Below are 24,097 nucleotides of genomic sequence, written 5' to 3' on the forward strand. Positions count from 1 at the left end.
AAAAAAAATTACTAAATATCTGTTGCATAACCCTGGTGCACACATAGCACAGCCCTCTATGGGGGGTAAAATCAGCCCTGAGTAGTATTTCCCAAGCTGTGCGCGGCAGGACTATCCTAAACAAGAGCCATGTTTTTCCTTGGAGGTACAGGAGCACCTGGATGCATATCCAGCTAGTCAGACACCAGACAGAACTTGTTCAGAAGGCTGAGAACCTGAAGCAGGGGCACAAGATGAAACAATTTTAGATTTTGGAATTCTAGTTACTGTGTGAGAGATCCAGTATCTCAGTGTATTGGGTCTACACAGCATGGTTTTTACAGCCACAGAGTGTGAGGAGGCAGGGGCTGCCCCATGCCTGACACAGCTTGTTTCAGGCAACTCCAAGGCCCCACAGCAGGGCACAGCTGGGCCCAGCAGTTGGGGTGGTGGTGCCACAGGAAGACAGATTTAAGGAAGAGTAAAACGCTGGATACTAGTCTGGGAAATGAGGAGGGAGAGAAAGTGAAGAATAGCTCTACAGATAGAAAGGAGGAGGGGGTAGAGGCACTCCGGAAGAGCAGAAATTCCACTGCAGCTGTGGAGAGACCATGGAACAGGTATCCACTGCCACCCATGGAGAGCCCACATGCGAGCAGTTTTATCTTAGAATTGGAGCACAGAAATGTGCTTGTCACAAAAGACTGTAACCATGGGGAGGCCCCATGTATATAGCAAGGGGAATGGTATCAGAACATGCCCATCTAAGCTTGTGTTTCTTTTACTGTGAACTTTATTCTGATATTATATGACATAATAGGCCCATCAATGACTAAGTTGAAGAACTTTCTGCAGAACTACACAATTTTCAGTTTGCTCTGTGGAGAATCATGTAACTTATTTGTGTGCCCCACAGTATGTTTCAGGTTCCCTACTGCAACTATTCTCCCTTGGTATAAGCTATAGCATGCACACAGTTGTTTTCCACATCCCAACCAAATGGAAAATTAGGGAAGTTCAGTATGTATCTGCAAAACTTGACTACATGACTATGCTGTGTGGTTCTTACCTTTCCATTCAACCTGAGTGATAGCAAGCCACGGAGACATGTAAATTCTCAGCCCTGTGATTGTAAATTCTGATATCCTTTGATAAAAGAATTAAAACTTGTTAGTGATAACTTCATAAGAGCTTTTATTCCACCTCATAGGTAAGACCCTGAGATAGGGACCTATATTTCATTATGTTAATGAACAGACCAAGACAAGTCCTCAAAACACCCAGAAAGTCCTACTGACTTTTTTTCTGAATTACATTAGTAGTAAATCTATTATGTAATTACTATCTTGAGAAAATAGATACCACCAGAGGAAGCCATCGTTATGTCTTTAATGAATTATTGTAAAGTCTCTGCAAGTTAACATTTTGTAGGCCTCCTTCTTCTATTATATCATCTTAGTTCCCTTTTCTTGTGTGAGCATTCCATGTCTTCTTTTTCTCACTGAATCCTGTAGTAATACTAAATCTAGACAATATTTTGAGGATTAAATTCATACTATCAGTAAAACTGCTGTGAAGGAGTGAATGTTTTTCTCCTTTGTTATGACTGTGAACAAACAAAATAATTGCCTTTTATCATTCCCTAAGCAAGATATGGGTCTAACCCCAATTGTTGTTGCTGTATATGGCAATATATTATAGGCCTTTTCAAAACACCACTACATGTTTTGCACGTTAAATTTTTAAGTAAAGGAGGATGATTAATCTTTCAGACAGAGCTCCTGTTCACCCTTCCTTTAACAAGTGAATAAAACAGTTCATCTAGGATTCCTTTAATTACTTTGGTTTACATTTTCCTCTCAGCAGGCAGGTTAGTAACAATCTCTAGCACTGAGCTGAACTTCTACATTCAAATTATGTAATAGGGCTGAGCATTCTTCTCAGAGCTACTTTTAACTGAAGACTGGAAACAGAAAAATACTTCAGAAAAATACTCAGTGGCTCATATGGATTTACACCTGAAAGTTCTTAAACACTACCCTTTAGTGTAGCTTCTACCTTGATTTACCTGTAATACTAGTAGAACAGGGAGAAAACCATGGTTTGTTGCAACTTGGAACATCTAAGCCTACAACAATATATTATTTCAGTTGCTCTAGTGAAAAAAATATATATCATTCTAGTACAAAAGAGGTACAAAGTTACAAGGTTTTAGCCAATTATAGCAGTTATGTTAGTGTAAAGTATTGATTTGTTAAAATTGACCAAACATTTGCCTTTGTAAATGTTTTTAGTGTAAACTGTGTCATGCTGGGATATTATTAGGGATGACTGAAATAGCTGTGGAAAAAAAATGTTCCAAGTGTAAACACAGTGTTACGCACAGTGACATGTATGTACATAGTGGTTTTATACCTCTTAGCTTTCAGTGAATTGCAAAATCTAAGACTACAGTGACAGGTTATAAAGAATGGACATTTTATGCATGAGTTCAAATAACAATAGCATTTATCAAATGAGCAAAAGGTTCCCAGTAATATATGGCTACAGCAGAGGACCTGCCACACAGAAAACGTCCTCTAGTGAGAGCTCACCAGCAATGCTGTATGCAAAAAGCCTTCTGCTGTGGCACTCCCTCTGCCACATTCATCTGGCCAATACTCTACCACACAGGCTGGCTGTCCAGTCAGCTGAAATCGGGAAGGAGACAACTAGAAGTTCATGAAATACCAGCATGCAAACAGGAAAAGCAATAAAGGGGTGAGGTTGACAAAGTCCCATATGATGTGAGTGTTGCCTATTCAGAAGAAGGATATCTAACGTAGAAATAGTATAACAGCTCTCTGAAACTTGTGACAGTCTCCATGTGAGAGTTGATAGTTTGGGACTGTTCAATGAACGTTTTAAGTAATTTTAAGCTTAGATTTTCAGGTGTGCTTTGCAAGCGTACAGCGGGGAGAGTCCTTGTAAGACTGAGTAGTTTATTTCACAGACATTACTGGCACTTCTTCTAATAGTGCTTCCTAATTTAAAAAAGTATACAGCTGCACTGCCTCCATTTACTTTTCCATTCATCACCTTCTTCTATAATAACTTTCAAAACTGGCAAACAATTTCAATCAAATCTATCAGAACATCTGAGGCTCCAAAAATATAGTTTGTAGCTTTACAGAGAAATCGAAAATAACATCCCTGATTAGGAAAAGGGCTGTAATCTGAAATCTGCAAAGCCAAATCAGTCTTATGCTTTCCCACTCCCTCACTCCACATCTCAGCACAGTTAGCATACATGAAAATAATACTGAGACACTGAAGACTGAAGAGAGGCAGGGAATAATGGAGATTGTGTTGTTGATGTACAGGATACAAGTGTGCAAAAATAAAGTTCTTAGCTGTTCCCAAGCCATTTATTTTTTTCCTTATTTGGAGACAGCCAGGTACAACCTGAACCTGCAACAAACCTAACTACTCTCATCCTAAGAGAAACAAAATGATATCTGTTATGGCTGGGCCTGCTCATATCATCATGTTATCTTTCCTTAAAATAATCAGCTTTATTTTTACATTCAAAGTCTACATCATTTTAAGACCAAAATGCTCTTTTGAAATAAAATATTATTTGCAAATCAATAGGTGAGAATCAAAATAAGCTGTATAATTTCTTGGATGTTACTATGGACCAATATACTTCTTCTGCATAATTGAAGCACTCAATAAATATTGCAAGAAAGCACAACCTATGCTGAAGGAAAAACGATGTCACAAAAAAACATACTGTGAAGATGCTTCTGTTGCTCAGCAATGGCTTGCCACCCACCCACACTGGAATTCTTCTGGGGTACAGCAATAGGAAACATAATCACAGCACTTGTGCAGCTGCAGATGAGGAATTACTAGGCTGTTTACAATGTTGATTATCACATGCAAATCAGAGTAGCCTCAGTAAGAGCTGGATCTTACAATTGTCTGAAGTTGGTTCTATCTAGGTGACTGTTGCTCCCCACTGTTCTTCAGCTTCTCTTGATTGATTAGATCTAGATCAAAAATTAGACAGGCTAATGGAATAATGAGTAATTTTAAGTCAAATTAGAACTAGAAAAGCAAACTTAGAACACTTAACAAAATCAATTATGAATATTATCACTTCAGAAAGCAAGACTATTTGAAAACAAATAACATCAAAGTGAGAGTTAATATACGAGATCCATAATATTGGCCCATTTATAAAAGTTTCACTAACATTACTTACCTACCTAGTATCAAGAACTACAGCATTTAGCTTCAGTGTCAAGCAGTCCACCAAAAAGCGTACTCATTGAAATCCAAGCTATTCCAAATGTATCTTTACTTAGACTTGTTTATCTCATCTGGGCATTTACAATATTTATTTTGGCTTTTAAATTTTTTCATTAACTTATCATATAGGTTAATTCAATATACATATGCATACAACTATAAGTCACAACTTGGTAGACGTTATTGCTAGAGCAGTTACTACTTTCTAGCATCAGCAACAAAGAAAGTTTTACTAGATTCCCAAATTAAAGTACCAAGATTTCTCTCTGCTGGTATAACCAGCCTCTTGGCTTTTGTACACATACATGCTTATAAATATAAATCACTGACCTCAAATTATCAGCTTCCTAAGTTGGAACCTTGTATGGAAGTGGTCTAAGGCTACAGCTTTTACTAATTATGTTAACAGATGTAATTGTTCCTTCATGAGCAGCATAATTTGAGATCCTAGAAAACAGACTGAGAAGAATTGAAAGTGTAGTTTAAAAAAAAATAAAAAGTAACAACACAGAGGCCATCCACATTCCATTAATACAAGAAAACATCTTTCTCCTTCCAGACACACCAAAACTGTGGGAAACTGAATACTGGCAATATCATCACAGAATGTGTATCAAAGGTTATTAAGGACAACAGTCTATTTCTTTCATTATCAGATTCCATAACTAAACAAAAAACTCTAAAATTGCTTGAATGACAAACTTCCTCCTAGTAGAAAAGTTTCTTATTTATTTTAAATATCTTCTGAAGAAGTACTGTGATCAGTCTGACTTCGGAGAAAAAAGGCAATAAAATGATAAGATTAAGAAAATAGCCATGTTTAAAACTATTACCTGACAGTTCTTTGTATAAAACTAATACGACTTGAAAGTTCTTCAAGTATCTTCTTTAACCCTGGATGCTAGGTTTATTATTCAAACAAATGAAGTGCTTTTTGTGATTGAATAAGCCTCCATGATTTATTTCTGCTATTCCAGATCATAATCTAAAAGGGTCAACGTAGCCTTTGTGGAAAATAGTCATAGTTTTTCTTTATCTTGAAAATACCAAGAGTTATTGTCTAAAAGCAAGGAGGGAGTAAGGGAAAAAGTTACTTCAATCTCAGTTTATACTTTGTCTAGCTAAACATTTAGAAGGTTAGCCTGACAGGAACACCATGCTTACAAGACAGGCAAGGTCTACACCTTTCAGCTGCCTTTAGAGAGAATTACTGGCTCCAGTGAGCCAACAGTAACTTAGGAGCAGAGCTAACTGAACAGTTGTAGGAAGAAGAGTGTGAATTTTACGCAGTTGTCATGACGGATGTTAGCTTTGGAGCCTCGTTTATACCACCACTTAAATTTCTGTTAGAATTATTTCCTCAATCTCTTCATTCAACCAATGCATTGATCCAGAATTGGTTGTTCTTGAGAACGTTCCTATCATGAATGTCCTATTTTACTATATGTCAGATGTAAGTAAATCCTTGAATCATGCTTGCTCAATTATCAGTTTATTGCTCATTTTAATTAAGCATGTATAATTAAGTAAATTTATGTACATACTTGCAGCAGTTTAAGCTGTTATATTTAATTTTAACTTGTAAATAATTGTTTGCTTTAAATAGATGTACCTATTTTTAAGGGGTAGCACAAATGGATTAAGAAGTCTATAAATGGTTTATTCAAAAACCTATGCTTTGTTATCCAAATTTAGCCAATTTATTTAATCACTCACTGGGATTCTGTTAGGATTTCTTCCATATATCTAGTTTCCCTGCCCTATAATTAACAAATCTGCCTCCATTTGAAATATTTACAGAATAATGACATTTAAGCATAAAAGAATGTGCATCTTACTATACAGTATATATCTGCACATGAAAACTAAACTGACTTATTGCAAGAGTGATATATAAGTGTTCCATAGGCTAAACTGTTAAGAAATTTAGACTGACTTTTTCCTCCTAGAAACAAGACCTGACGTAGTTATTTGGGGTTACTTGTTATTGTTTTTTTGTTTGTTTGTTTGTTTTTGTTTTTCCTAACATACCCATTTCTGGTAGATGGGAGGTAACTGAGAAAGTGTTTTGTGTGTGGGAAGGAGAAGGCAGGAAAGATGCAGGATTTAAGAGACAGGATGATGGTTGGTTTATGTACATAAATTGTTATCAATAGTTAGTTTCTCAGTAAATATTTTAAATACAGAAAGGAGAATACAAAATGAAGTGAAATAACAGTAGGGATCCAAAACAAGCACAAAGCAGGCAAACTAGGCTATACTGGCTGCAGGTAAGCTCTAGTGAGAAATAAAATATTTTATTTTATTTAGATTGTGGTTTTTGAGCTTCTTAGGGAATGTTTTAGAATTAGTTGAAGAATGCAAGGAGAAAAATTGAAGCCCTAAGTAGAGAAGTGATGTCATTTAGAAAGCAGATAAGAAAAAGGATGGAAATCAATATGTAACTGAGTGCCCAGTTAAATGGTAAGGATATTTCCTGTGTATATCTTATGCCATGAATAACTGCTGGACACAGAATTCAAGGTGTCACTACTTTAAGTTGAAAAAAGAAAAATTTCTTTGCACTTCGTTGGGAAAAAAAAGGAAGAAAGAAAGGAAGGAAGGAAGGAAGGAAGGAAGGAAGGAGGGAAGGAAGGGGGGAGGGAAGGAAGAAGGGTATGAAGGGAGGAGGGGGGGATGGGGGAAGGAAGGAGAAAAAAAATAGCTTTTTTCCCACAGGTGATATCTCTCGTTGTAACAAAAAGTTTCATCCAACTGTTCTTAGAATACAGTGTGTCAGATTTATTTGTTTCTTGACCCAGACTAGTAGATACGTTTAACAGAAGTCAGTATTATTTATGGTGTGAAGTGCTGCTAAAATAGAAATGCCATGTGTATTTTATTATGCCACCTGGGCAAGGAGTTGACTAAAGGAGGGTTGTTAGGGTAGTTTGGTTAAATTATGGTTGGACTCGATGATCCTTAAGGTCTTTTCTAAACTGAGCAATTCTATGATTCTGTGATTCTAAAGGTGCATTATAAACAAATACTGAGGTGAAAGAGAAATCCACCTTTCATAGGGATGTAGAGAAAGACCTCCCATAGTTCTGGCATTGTCTAACCTCACTAAATCAGAGTTAGTCAAGACACAGGTTGGTTTGTTTGTTAGAAACAAGAAGCAGAAAGTTCTGATTAAGTTATAGAACTACACAAGCAAGCTAGATAGATCCTCATTACAAAGTAGGCAAGTTTAACATTGTTAATTAGAATGTGGAAATCACTGACGTTGAACTCCTAGAAGGAAAATGACTGCTTATAGTAGACTGTCCAACAGCACCAGACTATGGTAAAGATGTAAACGTTCCTAGCAAAGTGGTGAAACTTTCAGTTTAAACTTCAACCCTCTGATCTTGCAGCACCCTTGTCTGTAACAATCAAAGAAAGTCCCTTAAACTGACTTAGATATGAAACAGTCTGATAGAGCCTGTTTGTGCACTTTGAAGATTGTTCTGGTCTGAGCAATTCCTGTTGCATCTTCTAACTTCAGGGGGAAAAAAAATTCTCTACCTTTCACCCCTGAGATTTTGGGGTACTTTTCTATGCTGCTTGAAAGCTGGGCTGGTGAATATGCCTCACCCGGCCTCTGCTGTTCTCAGAGCTGTGAGATACACACTGTGGATTCACAGCCCCCCATGGTGAGATGGAGGGGCAGCTCCAGGAGACCCCAGTCATGCAGCTAGAGCACTGGTTGCCCACCTTCCTGTGAGCACCGTGGCGCCTGGCTTTCTCACCCTTGAAAGGCAACCATAAGGTAAGCCACAAGACCACGAGGCCTCCAGCTGACTGACTGCAGCTCATAGGTTGGCTCTTGGCCAACACAGCCCTTCGCGCTTGAGTTGGTTTGACAGCTACCAAAACCAGTGTGCACTGGTACGTCCACACAACAGCTCTCTCCCTTCAGGTAATCACAGAACTGTACGGGCTGGAAGGGACCTCTGTAGTGCATCTAAACCAACCCTCTGCTAAAGCAGGTTCCCTACAGTAGGTTGCACAGGAAGGCGACCAGGTGAGTTCCGAATATCTCCAGAGAAGGAGACCGCACAACCTCCCTGGGCTGCCCGTTCCAGCACTCTGAACCCTCACAGCTCTCCTCCTTGCTGAGTGAACCCTGTTCTCACGCTAATCCCGACTTCCTTTGCGAGGCGGAGAAGAAATGCCCAGGACTGCTACGGCGTCTCCGCCGTTTGTAACCCCGGAGGTGTGACGGAGCACGAGCGCGTGGGTGTGAGGAGCAGAGGGAAGGTGAGCTGCTTCCTCATTCCTCGCGGTGTTCGGCGGCGAACCGGCGCTACCGTAGCGGAGCCCCTCATACCTCCCTTTGCCGCCCTGGGAGCGCTTGCAGACACACCACTTCCGCCGTTTATTTATTTACTTACTTCGAAGAACACGACATACCGCAAACACGCGGCTCACTTATCAATCACTTTGAACAGCAGAGCGGATGGGGGAAGGTCTGCCTCCAGACAAACCTTCCTCAGAACGCCGCGGAACCGCTTGTAACTGCTCGGGAACACCGAGAAACGGGCTCCGATTTTACACGGGGAAACCGAGCGCTAACACGAAACACAGTCCGCGCACCACAGCGGCGCGGCCCGCTCGGTTCATGGCGCCCCACCGGGCCAGGCCGCGCCCAGCACCCTCCAACAGGCTCGGCCCCCCGCGCCGCCCGCCTGTAGGGGAGGCGCTGCCCCGGTCCCGGCGCCGTGAGGAGGAGGCCCGGCTGGCCCTCGCCACCCTCCGCGCGGCCCGGCCGTGGCTCCTCCTCCCCGCCTTCCTCCTCCTCCTCCTCCCGTTCGGTCCCAGGGCGCAGGGCTGACATCACGCCCGGGGTTTCCATCCGACCGCGGGAGGGGGAGGCCGAGCGGCGTGATGGCGGCGGTCGGCAGGACTTGAGCGGCGGCGGCGGAGCGGCGCGGCGCAGCGCCCACCCTGCTTCTCTCCGCGCCCCTCCCTGCCCGCTTCGGGGCCCATTGTTCGGAGCCGCCGAGGGCGGCGGGAGAGCGTTCCGCGTGGGGTTGCCGGGAGCCGGCGGCAGTGAGCGGCGGCCCAGGCCCCGCCGCGGCCGCGGGAGCAGCTCCCGACCGCGGGCTGCGGCACGAAGCGCACCGCGCGGCGCACGCAGGCTCGGGCCGGGGAAGGCCTGGCCCGCCGAGCCGGACGCACGCAGGTAGGAGGCGGCCCGCCATGGCTCCTCTTTCCCACGCGCCGGACCGGAGTTGTGCGGCGCCCGGAGATGGATCGGGTGTGCGGGGGGGCTAGATAAGGGGCGCGGAGCTGTTTTCCGCGCAAGGAGGGAGGAAACGGAGAGGGCCGGGGCTGCCGGCCGGCCGGCCGGCCAGCCAGCCAGCCGGGGTCGAGCCGCTCTCGCTGGCTCCTGCGGGGGGAGCCCGTGCCGAGCCGGCGGGGAGCGGAGCGCGGCCTTGGCTCTCCTCCGGCCATGGGGGGCGCCGAGGGAAGCGAGCGTGGAGGACAGCGACGGTCTTAGAGACGCTGCCAGGGAGCCTTGGCCGGGAGCAGCGCCTGTGCAGGCCGCGCCGCCCGCCAAGCGCCGGCTCCGGGGGCGGGAGGCAGCTCCGGACGGGCTCCCGCGGCAGCGCCTGGGGGCGGGCGGAGGGAGAGCGGCGGCGGGGCTCGGCGCGAGTCGCCTCGGGCGGGCGGCGGGGCCGCTCGCCGTGCTTCCCGGGGTCCGGAGCTCGGGGCCCGCGGGGCGTTTTTCCGCGCGCAGGGCGCGGTGCGGAACGCGGCCTCTTCAGGCAACGGCCGCTGAGCGCCGGCCTCGCCTTGCGGCCTTTCGCGGGTTAAAGGGCTCCTTCTGCTCATTTTCCCTCCGTCATCGCCTTTGTTTGCTGGCCTGAGTGGCCCGAGTAGTGAGAGGGGTCTGAGCGTGGGGAATTTCCCATCCCGCAGCGGCACTGCTCCCTCCATCTCCTCTACGGGCGGAGAGCGGGGCCGCTGTTCAGCAGGGAGAGCACCTCGGGGCAGGGAGCCCGCCGGCAGCTCCGAGGGCTCTCACACCAGGAAACGTACCAGGAGCTGCTTTCTCTGAGTGAGTTCGCGCTTGTGCCTAGAGAGCAAAAGTTTAGGTTCGCGGTGCGTGGACTGCATCTAATACTGCAGTGATCAAATGTAAGGTGCCCCTGCATATGAAATGAGGATCATTCCATCTGCATAATCGGGTTGTTTTGATTAAGTTTGGACTCTTTTTTTTTTTTTTTTAAACGAGGCAGTCTTCATCTTCCTGCTTCTGCCCCAGTCTGTATGTAAACAGCATGCGTGTGTGTGGAAATGCTTCCACTGTGTTAGTTTTTGCAGATCTTGGTGGAGCGTTAATGTCTGTAGTCTTTGCCTATGTGTTTAGTTTTTCTTCAAAATGTATGGCTAGTTTGTCCCAAAGTCAGAACTATGGCAAAAGTTACACCACGAGGTGCAGTGCACATGCACAGTAAACCATTCTTCTCACTCTATGATACTAAGTGAGGGTCATTTCCATAACGTTTCCTGTTCTGCATTTAGTGGTTTAGTAGAACTGCCATCTTTACAGCAATGTCAATGAAAAGTTGCATAAAGGAGTGTAAAGGGACCTGACTGCAGTTGGCCGAAAGACTGCACAGGTCTTTACTTGTTTGCATTTTTCGTGTTTGATTTCTCTCTATTATTTTTTGTTTAAGTACAGCAAATAAAAAGACCCGTTGAGAAGAGTGGGAACCATGAATGGGTAACACAGAATGTTGTTTTTCAGTTAAAAAGAGGACATGAAACGTGATAGGTGCCTGCTTTCAGTGTTAGTGTTACAGGCCAAGTTGTTTCTGTTGTATTTTTAGTTGGAAACATAATTTCAATTTTTGTCAGTGTTTTCCTTTATCATTTTAGGTATTTGGGCAAAAATCTTGGCCATCTGTAGAGAATAGCAAGTCAAACGCATTACTTCGAAAACATACGGAGTACCAGAAAGGGGATTCTTGACCTACACCTTGTAACCTGAGTGGACTTTCTTTTTAACTTCTTAATACTTACAATGAATGGGCACAGTGATGAAGAAAGTGTAAGAAACAGCAGTGGAGAGTCAAGGTAAGCACTCATTTCATATACTTTTCCGTATTTTGTCTGTTAAAATTGATTTACATTTTAACTTTGTGCCAGAGCACTCTGATTAGTGAGCAAACTGTAGATAGGAAAACTGGGTGTGCTTTTTTTATAGGGGCTTCACCTGCCTGTTACGTTCGTATTGCTTCAGCTAAAAATTGTAACAATTATGCAGATAACTTATATAATAAAGCTTAGATAATATTAAAACTGCATCATCATCCAATAGAACAGTGTTACTCTTTTGAAGAAATAAAATGTTTGAAAAGTCAAAAGCTGAAATAGGACTGGAAAGTTAAAGTAAAGCTAGTGCCTGGGATGTGCAAGGCCATCTTTAAAATGAGAGCAGTGAGCTGTTGATTTCAGTTTTTGACTTGTAGTACTTTATGAGGCTTCCTTTTTCACAGTGTTGTTAAAGCAGTGTAATCATTGAAACTGTTAACTTTCTGTTTGTTTTCCAAAATGGATCTGCAGTTTACCAGCTTTTTTTTTTTCCAATTACAAGGAAAAATGAAATATAATGAATAAACTGCAACAATGAAAGCACAGTCCTCTAATACTGAATGCCAGTGCAGTGTTCACTTGATTGTAAGACCCCAATTCAAACCTTCCTTCCTCCACACAGGATGACAGCAAACTTGTTGGGGTGGAATTGAAAATTTTCTTTCTGGAACATTCATCAGGAGTCTCCTGCAGTAGGAAAACTAATACATCTGAAATTGTGACCAGTGCTGGAGACTTAAGAAGTTAAAGCAATTTTGCAAATATAAAACAAGTTTAGACTTCTCTTCTAAGAGGTGGCTGTGACCGTGATGTTAATTTACCAGTTTGACTCTGCACCTCTTTCTGATTGCAGCCCATTAGTTAATTCCATAACTTGGAGGTCAAAAAGAATGCTGAGTTCCATGGACTTTATGGAAGCATCCATTTGAGTAGGGGAGAGAGATGTAAATTGTTGCATCAAATGAAGAAATAAAAGAGGAATACCATTGCCTGATCAGTTATCAATGGCTGGCCATTACACTGATAAGTTTACATCAGTAATGGATTCTAGTTAGTGGATGAATTTTGAGTTTCTTCTAGTAAATATCAAAATATTCTTGGTTACCTTGAAAAACACACACACACACACACACACACACACACATAAAAGAAAAGAACAACAACAAAAAATCACGAAAACATTGTTAGATGAGAAGAGAAAGATGAAGAAACAAAATAGTGTGAGTAAGTCTAGTTTTCTCATCTAGAAGACCTCAGTGATCATCTGGGACTACTCTGAATTTGTGTGCAATTTTTTTATTACATGAACAGGTAGAGAGAAAGTAGGAAAACTACTTTGTATCAAATTTTTCCCCCAAAAATGTATTAAATGTATTAAAGTTATTTGAAAACTGTAACAGATGATAATACTAAAACAGCTAAACGTCAGGAAAACTTCCCAGCAACTTTATTAAAAGTAAGTATCAGGAAGATTTATAGTACTTGAAAATTGATTATTATTTGTGAAATGTTTGTTCTTTATCTTAAAAGTGCCAGTGAGTGCAACTTAAAGCTTTTAAAAATGTAAAATGCTAACAGCTGTTTTTTTTTGGTTTTTTTGTTTGTTTGTTTTTTGCTAGGCTTGTAACAATCATTAACCCTGTAGCCTGTTTCACAGGCAGGTATTGGAAAGCCTATTTTGCATGTTGGCTGTGTATTACCAGACTCTCTGTTTTTGTAAAGAAAAACTGAAAGCTTTCAGTTTTAAGTGATGGAACCCTTTTTTTTCTAGCCTGCTTTCATTATTAAAATAATGATTGCAAAAGGACTGCCGGTTATGGACTACCTTAAGTTGACTTGCCCTTTGTTTAGTCTTGTAGAGTTTTTCTGTTGATTATAAGTCTCCACAATTTTAGTTTTTTTACTACAAGGGGAATTGCTTAAGCCACCTGCAGCTAACTGTAGACAAATACCTAACTGCAACTAGGGAATTGTTGCTGTGTTTAGCTTTTAAACCCGTAAGTGTGAGTTATGGAATGTTACAAAATGGAAGAATAGATTGGTAATACTACAGTGGATAGCATATTATCCTTATCTAGAGTGGGGAGAGAAGCAAAACAAGTTATGAAAGCAATTGAGAATTGCTAATGAGAAGAGACTGAAAAGTAGATTAAACTTTCAACTATGAGTAGATGAGATGAAGGTAAATACAGTGGAAGTCCAAGCAGCAACATTGGTTTGAAGCATATGTTTAAAATCATGTCATTTCACAAGTATGGTATGACCAGTTGCCCTTTTTGATGCCTGGTGTAAACTTGCATGGCCGTCATTCTGGAGTGACAGCTGTGATCACAATGAAATACACTGAACTAGGGTAGCCACCAGTGTTACTTAGGGAAGTTAAGGGGGGCAGTGTGTTAAAACTGGATTTACAAAATTACACAGGCCTCACGGGCATTGTTTTAAGGAAACATGTCTTGCAGTGGGTGTGCAAGGACTGTAGAATCATCAGCATTGGGATTACTGCTGAAAAGATCATTCACAGGCCTTGAACTTTGTACATTGGTTAGCACTGTGGTAGGGAATTGGAGCTTTTACTCCCTGTGACTAGCTGTGAAGAACAAGCAGTTAAGTTGGTGGAAGAAATGACTTATGTCCTCTTCTCCTTTTCACTGTTGTATCCTTCTGTCTGATAGAAGAGCAGAAAAATTTCCCTTGTTGCAGGTGTTGAGCATGAAGCAGTGGCTTACTACAGGTAGAAAAGTGCATCTCTTGGTTTTCACAGTTGAATGCCTTTTTGGCACTACTTGGTCTTTCCTTGCTACTTTAGCAACCTGTGAAGCTATAAATCAATTCTAGTACCAAGCATGATGGAAGTTACAGACTAAGCTAAACACTGTCATCTAATCTTGTTTCTTGCTGTTCTGATTTCTGTGTGATAATTACTGTAGAGTCTACTCTCCAGCTTTTTATTCACTTGAAGTCACTATGGGATATTTAAGTAGCTCAAGGTAAAATATAGCAGATACTATTCACCTGGATAACAAGTGAGTGTAGGCGTAAAAACTTAATAGCAGTGCTCTGAGAAGTTGGCCCTTGAAGTCAGGCAGTGCATTTTTTGTGCTGTGTTCCTGAAAGCATTGACACTGCAGACTTGACTATGAGTAAATGCATACCAGTTAGCTAGTAATAAGAAAGCTTAATCAGCAAGGAAGGGCAGTTATACCTGAACAGCAAGACAAGCTCCAGGTAGAACAGGGACTGCAAAAGTGAAACACTGATGGTAATTGAATAGTAAATCTGATTTTCCATCTCTTTGCTCTTCCTATGTTTCCTGAAGAACAAGGTATGGAGGACTTGTGAAGGCCTTCCTACTTTGTAGGTAAAAAGGGATGTGCTCAGCGCGGCTTATCTAGAAAGCGGCTGAATGGAACGTGGGGTACTTTTTCCTGTAAGCTGAAAGCAGCTGCTTAGGCGAAAGAATTTTACCATTCTTTATACTCTTGAAAGCTGATGTTAACCAAAGATAGCAGCTTCTGTGGGTTTAATTCATTTCGTGCATGAACCACGAAAGATATCTAAGACAGAGGACTTTATCAGCAGGTTTCAGTTTGCCATAGAAATTAATAATTTCCCTGGAAGGTTGAGAAGATAAGTTGAAAGCCACTGCTATTGGTTCTCACTTTCAAGAAATCTAAGTTGGAGCTGAAATAGAGACTCTCCAAGCATGCTTGCAGAACTATTTCCTCTTGCTAGCGTCTTTTTATTAGAGGTTTAATAGGTAATAGTAAGAAAAGTTTGGGTGGATAGCCAGAGAGTATGTGCAAAAAACTTCCACATCCCACTCTTTGTCTACTTTCATGTGGCAAGTGCTTGCTTCCGCTCCACTATTCTCAGTGCTTCAAAATTTTAGATTTTTTTGAATTCTTCACTGAAACTTTAAGAATTCGGTTACTGTGGTACAGATAAGTTTATGTGCCAGATATTGACAGAGCATCAGAAGTGTTTTTTTGGATTAAGTTGCTTTTAATACTTTTTTTTGTTAGTGATTTGGAAGGAGTTTCTGATAAAGACATCATTGTATTGCTGCTGGAACTAGCTGCATGAAGAAGGATGGTCTGTGTGCCCAGCAGAGTAGTAGGCCTTTGGGTACCACTGGTATCTCCTGCCTGTGAGGTGTTTTTTTTGTTCTTGTTGTTTTGTTTTATTTTAAAATAAATTCTAAGTAGCATTTCCTTAAAACAAATTAGCAAACAGAAAACCACCTTAAATGTGAATATTAAGTTCTAATCATTCGTCATTTTGTATGTGTTACCTCTGCTCATCCTGAATGGGCTTCATATCAGTGTTTGCGTTCCTTCAACCTCTGAATTTTATGGAACAAAAATAAACAAAACAGTCCACTGTCATCACATTTGTTTTTCAAAGACCTTGTAGAAATTCACCTTTTTGTTTTTTGTAGTGAAATTTTATTTTGCTTAAGTTGATACTTTGTTTTCTGGTGTTTTTAAAGCAGAAGATTCTTCCAGTAACTTAACCTGGTGAATACACTCTAGATCAACAGTGATAAAGTCAGTTGGGTCCATTACTAACATAGACCTGATGCAGGAGTCTAAAATCTTAGGCAGCTCTTTCACAACAGGACTTGTATAGCTTTTCATCCTTTGGCTTCTCTTCCAAGTGCCCTGTATGAATTAGCAGACTTCATTCTTTACTGTTTGTTTCAGGTAGACCTTGTTATAAGGTGGAAGCGAGTGAAGTTAAACTGAAGACTTGAAGGAACTAATGACTGTAACAGAATAGTTGCCTTTAGTCTCTTTCACTGTCAGTGATGTGTCTCTTCAGATGTCATCTTCCCAAAGCATTCTGAAGTTTCATTGGATAGGTACTTACTGGGAATTTGAAAAATTAATGGGTAGAAACAAATACAGAAATTATATCTTCGGGTGCTTTTAAGCTGTGTTGTCCTTCTTACAAAGTTGTTTGGAAATAGATGCTTTGTTAGAAGATACATTTTTCTTAAATATATTGGGAGTACTCAGAAGCAGTGTGAGTTTAGGCTTTTTTTGTTTGTTTTAGAAAGTAAAATACTGCTGTGTCAGACTTCCATACCAAATTAGATTTGACATATGTTACTATACAAATACAATTCATTGACTCAAGGATTAGGGGCAAGAGAGGGGCTTCTTGCCTGTATATACTGAAAAGCAGTCTTTCTGAACTTCACCCTGATTTGTCAATATGCGTGAAACTGTAGTTCTTCACATAGAAATCTTACCCTGAGAGTATGTTCATTTTTAGCGCATACTACTGTATTCCTGCTGCTGCAGGTTATTACTGTCATTTAACTTTGTCATCTTTGCCGTGATTTGTTTGCATGGTTGTTGTGGTTTAACCCAGCAGGTGGCTGTTTGCGTTTTCTTCCCAGTGGGACAAAGGAGGGAGCTGGGGGAAAAAAAAAAAGTAAAACTCACAGGTTGAAACAAAACCACTTACTGAGATAATGAAAAAGAAAAGGATCAAGTCATGCACGAGCAATTGCTTATCATCCTGTGACCAATGTCCAGCTAGACCCCTGTGCAGTGGAAGAGAGAGATGAACTCCCACCCCCTTCAAACCTGCTTCTGCATGATGTCATATGGTATAGAATATTCCTTTAGCCAGCTTAAGTCATGTGTCCTAATTCTGTTTCCTCCCAGTTTCTTGAGCCCTTCACTGAGAATGGCCTTAGCTCTACACAGCACTGCTTTAGCAGCAGCTATAAACATTGGTATGTTATCAACATTATTTTTCTCCTAGAACGAAAAACATAGCATCATTCCAGACACTCTAGAAAATAGTTCCATCCCAGATGAAACTAAGGCAGTGCTAGAGAAGTGGTCTCACTTCTGCAGTACTGAAGAGAGTATCATCACTGTGTTGTTCATCACACTTGCATCCGTATTTCCATAACTCTGTGGTAGTCTAGTAAGTGCTTTGTGCAGCCCTATGTACTGCTATCTTTGTTTAGATTTGGTGGTGTTTTGTTTTGTTTTGTGGGGTTTTCTTGGTTTTTTTGTTTTAGTAAAACAAGATACAGTGTATGTAATGTTTGATTTCCTGCTTGGGAATACCTTTTACTGCTTACTGCTGTTTCCATTTTAGTGTTGCCCCTCTCCTACTTCACTTTGGGTACTTAATTTACTTGGAGTAAGGAAAGAAGAACACTTATGAGGCATATTATCAAAAAAAGGGATTTAAAAAAGCAGAAATTCAGTTTTGAGTAATGGAGTTAAGTGCCTAGAAGAGCACACATGCTCTTCAACAGTTAATGAATATTGTCTTTTTTCATACATTATATTAGCAGAACCTCTGTACTGTAACTTGACTTGTCTAGCCCTATTATTTTCCATCCACACGTTCTATTGTAGCTTTGATGGCTTTTATAATTGTTAGCATTGGTTGTTGTGGAAGCTTCTTCATCAGTGAAGAAGACAGGAAAAAAAGCTAGTTAGACTACAGGATAGAGTTGCTCAGAAGTCAGCAGTGCAAAACCCCAAAGCAAAGGGAAGACAAAATATGTTGGGGGGGCTAATGTAAATTGACAAACACAGGTAAACAGTTAATTTAAGCCTTCTGCGCTGCCTCTGTCTATATAATGTAAGATGTATGGTCTTTCTTCCAGAATTGCTGAAAGAAGTTGGGCTTTGGCTTTGGATTTTCCTGCAGAGAGTTTTTATCTTGAATGTGTTCAGAAAGCTGGAAAAAGACAGCAGTGTCCTAATTTGTGCTAGGTACCTGAAGATAGTGGAGATTTCCCTCTGTTTTCAAATTTCAGTCAGACTTTTTTCTAAGTCGGAGGAAAAGGGGTACAGATGTGGGTATGTTCTGTCCAGAACCTCTTTCATGCTACTTCAGCTGCCCACATCATAGTGAGTGTAGTCTCTTTTACCTTTTGCTGAGCTGTTTCCAGTGGAAGCATGTTACTCAAAAGCAGTGACCCTAGGCTGTAAGGGAAGAAGAAAGGGTAAGAGAGAGAGCATGTTGCCATTCCTTTGAGGTATGGGGAACTCTGAGCAGAGGACCAGGATTGTTCCTGTGATGTTATTTATGTAACAGTATTAGTGAGCATGTAGCAGGTCATTATGACAGTATCCTGAGTCCTTGATTGAGGAGATATTTTAGTTTTAATGTTCCTTGTGTCCTGTACCTTGAGATTTGATACCAGCATCTCGGTTTACTTGATTAATTGTGTGGAGGTCAGCAGTGTTACTTTGCTCTAAAGGGCATTACTTGTTTTTGGAAAACTTAGAAAAAATGTGGACCATAGCTTGACTACATCAGATAATATTTCAAGCTCTTCAGGTAGAAAGAATTGCTTGTAGACTATGCCTCAAGAAATGCAAGGAAAATTGAAGAAGCCCACAAAGGTGGAAAAGAAAGGGACAATGTTGTCATGACTGCCTTGCAGGTGCTGCCTCCCTGAATTTATATTTTAACATCCTTACATTAAAACTGAACATAGATTCTGATTCTTCAGTGCAAATAAACTGTCTTGCTCTTATTCAGGTTTCTTTCTCTCTCTTTTTTTTTTTTTAATGGAGCATCTAATTCAAAAGTCAAATTTTAGAGTGAAGAGAGAGAAATGCTTCTCACAACTGGCTGGCAATGGTAACTTGCAGTGACGATTTACAGGAAGTAAACATGTTTTTATGTTAGATTGTATGCCCTTTTTTCACTTCAAGAAAGATTAAACCAGTTTTGCTGATAAATGTTGGAGTGAAAGATTGCTCGTCTTCAGATTCTCAAAAGCATGTAAACTTCTCTCAAGTCAATTGTGTTTGTTTTTTACTGTTAGGACAGCTATAACTGCAACCATTCCAGTGAATCAAGAAAATTACATCTGAACTACTAAGAATCTGAATGAAACTCTTGTATCCAGTATATCTTTTCCCATAAGCCTCAAGAAGTCAAGCAGCTATTTTTTTAAAACCTCTGGCATACAAGCTTTCTAAATTTACTGATGCTTTCTGCAGACAAAGTGCAGGAGGCATTAGACCATACAGCATTTAGGCACTTGAAAAAGCAATTGCAGTCACAATACAATGTTGAATGAGTTTGTATTGAAATTAAAAACTACCAAGAAAGAAACCCCTTGTTTTGAAATTAGTATAGGTTTTGTACTGATTTACACACACGTATATTTTTACTGATACCATACTGCAACAAGAAATACCTGTTTGCTTGTTCTGGTGCTTTGTCAGTGCTTTAGGTTGATAGGGTATTTGTAAAAGCTGAATCTGTTGCTGCTGCTGGCACTGAGAGCGTGCTCTGCTGGGCAGCAGTAGAGATATCAGCAAAACTTACCCTATATAACCCTCACTGAGATGGTATCTTCAAGGTACATTAGCTCATACTACTGCATGTGCCATTGTTCAAATGGTTTGAAAACTGCTAAAATTCAGACCAACAGTAGGAACTTCTAAAGAGAAAGTTTAAAAATTCCCTCTTGAGTTGCCTCCTTACTGGTGAGGAGGTGGTAGATGTAACTTTTCTTCTGTAATGCATGAATGTGCTTAAACTTGTGCACCTTTTCGTAAATAGTTCCGTCTTTCCTCTTAGGGTTACTGTCTAGTGTACTGAGAGATAGTCTGAATTACTGCTGATGTACTAGAGGGTCATAGGTAATCCCATGGAAGAGATTATAGATTTATGTTCATATTTAAGGCTTGCTTGAAGTGTCTGTGTTAGAGAGAAAAGGATGTCTCTCTCTCTTTTGGGGTTGTCTTTTTTTTTTTTTTAATTTTTAAATCTTTCTTTTAAATCTTGTAGTGCAGTGGTTTCCAAACATTTTCTTTTTACACAGCTATCAATAAAGATTTTTGAGCAAACACTTACAGTGTATGTATATTCATTTCTAAATGAATTTGCATGCTCTGCTGTGCTATCATGTACATTATAAAGCACATAACATATAGCTATTAAGAACAGTCACAGAATCACAGAATATCCCGAATGAGAAGGCACCTGTAAGGATTATTTTGCCTGCCTCCTGGCTCCACACAGCTCCACCCAAAAATCCAAACCCTGTGTCTGAGAGCTGTGTCCAAACACTCCTTAAGCTCCAGCAGCTCAGAGCCATGCCCACCACCATCTGGCGCAGACCCTTTCCCTGACCCCCAAGTGCCCTTCCCCTGACACAGCTCCATGCAGTTCCCTTAGGCCCTGTTGCTGTCACAGAGAGCAGAGCTCAGCGCTTCTCTCATGAGGAAGCTATAGGCAAGTTGTTTGGCCCAAGATGTCTTGTTCCAGTATTAGTTTCATCCATGCTACCTTAAAATAGAGTTACATAGTTTTGATTGCACTTGTCTTCATATGCACTCGAACCTATAGCATTACTACTATATGAAAAGCTAACATAATTATCATCTTTTTGGCTAAAAGTTTCCCATTTTTCTTAGATTTAGTAATCTACCTCATTATTTCTGTCCATGTGACAACTGTGAGCACACTTTACTCTGCATGGAGGTTTTATTTTCTTTTCTCTCCTCTAAGATAATGTAGGACCTACACGTTTTTGGTGGCTTTTCATCATGCACTCATCTGTATGATATTCACTTGTGTTTCAAGGTTTCTCCTTTCTCTTTTTCTTTCATTTCTCTTTATTTGTAGTTAGGGCTTAATTCTACCATCCATAGAGCACTTAGCTGTGCTGAGAAGTGTTGTTTTCTGATCACTGAATCACAGAATGGTTTGGGTTGGAAAGAACCTCAGAGCCCACCCAACCCCCTTGCAATGGGCAGGACTGCCACCCCCCAGCTCAGGCTGCCCATTGAAACTGGCCTTGAGCACCTCCAGGGATAGGGCACCACAGCTTCTCTGGGCAGCTGTGCCAGGGCCTCACTGCTCTCTGAGTGAAAAATTTTATCCTAATATCTAATCTAAATCTTCTGTCGTTACATTAGGAAAATAAGATAATCTGCGCTCCTTAAAAAAAAAAAAAAAAAGGAGAGGAGGGGAAGGTAGGGAAATGCTGATCTATAAAAATGGAAAAAGAAGTCATTTGTATTTTAGTTGGACTGGTCTTTGTAGACTATACTTACTGATAAGGGGTATATATAAGAAGTTTGATAGATCTGAACAGCCATTTGGGGGATGGGGATGATAAGCGCTTGGGTAAGAAACATTTATATCATCTTAATTTCTCCTGCTTGACTCTTAATATTAATTTGCATGTTCTTGTTCTATCTTTGCTTTTTTTAGTCTACAGAAAACATATTTGATAAATGAAATCTCATTTCTTATTCATTTAACTTTTTTTTCCTCTCAACTTTTATAATAAACTACATACACTAGCGTACTGCATATGTATCTGGGCTAAATTAACAGTTCATTCATAGTGGCACCAAGATGACTTATTTTTCAGTACTGGAGCCATTGTGTAATATCCCACTAATTTCTAATTGCAGCAGATCAGATGATGATTCTGGGTCAGCTTCAGGTTCTGGATCTGGTTCAAGCTCTGGAAGCAGTAGCGATGGAAGTAGCAGCCAGTCAGGTAGCAGTGACTCTGAATCTGGTTCAGAGTCAGGCAGTCAATCCGAATCAGAGTCTGACACATCTAGAGAGAAGAAACAAGTTCAAGCTAAACCTCCGAAAGCTGACGGATCTGAGGTAAAGCAAAATACACAGATGAGTCCTTGGTGGAGGGAAAAAATTACACTCTGTGCTGTTTGTTTCAAAGAGATTGTCGTTACAAAACATAATACTTTAAAGTGTATAGATTTTAACCATTTGTCTAATTTTCTCATGAATAAGTATTTGAACTGATGCTCTTAAATTCTCACTTGTGTAAGTATTTTGAGTTACGTGCTTGCTTAAATTTTTTTATGCGAAAACTTGAACTTAGGGAAGACAAAATCAGATAAAAGTTACTATTTCTGAATTTCTTTTTTTTTTATTTTTTAAATGTTTCTGTAATACTTAATTGCGTTGTATCAGTAAAAGATCCTATAAAAATTTCCAGGTTATATACAACTGGCTTTTTGTGTAACCAAGTTTGCTAAGTTTGGGAAGAAGTGGTATTTATAAATCTCCTAAAATTACCTGCACTCTTGGGTGATAGACTGTACATGTATGAAAGTCAGTAATATATTAGTTGTTGTAACGTTTGAAGACTATTATGGATTGTATTTTATATTTTTGTTCATGTACTTCACTATTCCTGTATGAAGCAAAAACATTGTCAGGTAAGTGGCCTGAAGTGCTTTATCTAGATCAGTTTAAAAATGTAGTTTATAGTAACAGTGCCTACAAAACTATTGCGAAACTTCCTGGAAAAACTATCCTAACAATTCTTACATAATAGTCTGTTTTGAAGAAATCTTACTTCTTTAAAACACTATCTGATATTACTATCACATGTAGTAATTTGAAATGATTTTTTAATTATTCACAGAATTGAATTGAATTTGGACTTAATAGTGGTGCTGTTTGTTTAAGACGTGTTTCAGTATGTTTAACTGACTCTTACATCTTAATTCCAATTCAGTTTTGGAAGTCCAGTCCAAGCATACTTGCTGTACAGAGATCAGCAGTGCTCAAGAAGCAACAGCAACAGCAAAAAGCAGCATCATCAGACAGTGGTTCAGAAGAGGTGAATATTACACATTCAGTTTTTACAGTGTAAATTTGCCTGTCTTGTACCATATGCTATAAGAATATTTTTTAGAGCCAAGCTGTATTCTTTAAGTGTATGTTGTAGTTCGTCTAAAAAAGTAATGTTCAAAACCTGACGTTTTTTATAAGGAGTGGTAAAATTATCTCTACTCATTTCTTGGGAAATTTTAGCAGCCTCTGGTATGGGTGTATTCAGGTACATATTCTGTGGGCAAAATTTTCAAGTCATGTGGTACTTACATTATATTTTTGGTCTCTTGAGTTTCCTAAAAGACAGTTAAAAATGTTGAAGATTGGTCAGCTGTTCTTTCTGTATAGACGTAGGTACTGCAGTGTGCAAAAACACTGTAGGATACATTTTTTAAGTATTTTTTTTTCTTACTGTTACTACAAAAGAATTTTTGTGTTTTAAGAACCATGCCTGAATTCTAGATATTTAAAAACCTAGATCATTGATTAGTTAAACTTTGTGTAGTAGGAATATCTTCTAAAGACAGTAATGGCTGTGAAATTGTACCTACAAAGCAAATTCCTCCTTTATTGCAAAAATTATTCACTGTTGACACAATGGCTAGATTTGTTTTTGTACAAAAACTCATCATTAAAACTTAACCTAATCACACATCATTAAAGCATTAATTTACAGCTTTTGTTAAGTATTTCTTCCTAAAGCTGTTTTTCGGGATATAGATGATCTGAACTTAATCCCTATTAGATAGTGTTTTGGAAAATCTAGTTTTGAAAGGGTTCTTTTTATTTTTCTGGGAGTATAAAGAAGATAAAACATTATTCCCAAAGTTGGTATTTAAACATTACAGAATATGAAATGTGGTAGAGGTTTCCCTGGACAAGAGATTTTATTAGGATTTTGATAGAACCATCATTCTGATTAACTTGGAGCATCTTAAAGCAGTTCTGTGTAAGCACAGCAGTTAGTTTTGGAGACAGGTTTTTCGTTGTTGTTGTTTAGTTTGGTTTTTTGTGGTCTTCCCTAGAGTTGTGCTGCCACAATGTATTCATAGATGGATAAATGAAATACCCACATCAGTCCTTATCTTAT

The 24,097-nt window shown here is 40.1% G+C and overlaps 1 protein-coding gene across 6 annotated transcripts in view; it reads left to right on the forward strand.

Annotated features, from left to right (window-relative positions):
• Positions 1–8,444: 8,444 nt before the first annotated feature.
• Positions 8,445–24,097, forward strand: part of CHD1 (chromodomain helicase DNA binding protein 1Z) — a 49,407-nt gene continuing 33,754 nt past the window's right edge. For 2 of the 6 annotated variants that reach the window (XM_046905241.1, XM_046905244.1), the window contains exons 1-4: positions 9,160–9,481; positions 11,185–11,382; positions 21,831–22,032; positions 22,910–23,014. In XM_046905241.1, coding sequence (XP_046761197.1) covers positions 11,330–11,382; positions 21,831–22,032; positions 22,910–23,014 — 360 coding nt within the window. In that variant the 5' untranslated portion in view covers positions 9,160–9,481; positions 11,185–11,329. Of the gene's footprint in view, positions 8,557–9,159; positions 10,361–11,184; positions 11,383–21,827; positions 22,033–22,909; positions 23,015–24,097 lie in introns of those variants that run through there. The other 4 variants (XM_046905239.1, XM_046905242.1, XM_046905240.1 and 1 more) reach the window with 4 other exon arrangements.

Source organism: Gallus gallus, chromosome Z, assembly GCF_016699485.2.
Source record: "Gallus gallus isolate bGalGal1 chromosome Z, bGalGal1.mat.broiler.GRCg7b, whole genome shotgun sequence".
Taxonomy (NCBI): domain Eukaryota; kingdom Metazoa; phylum Chordata; class Aves; order Galliformes; family Phasianidae; genus Gallus; species Gallus gallus.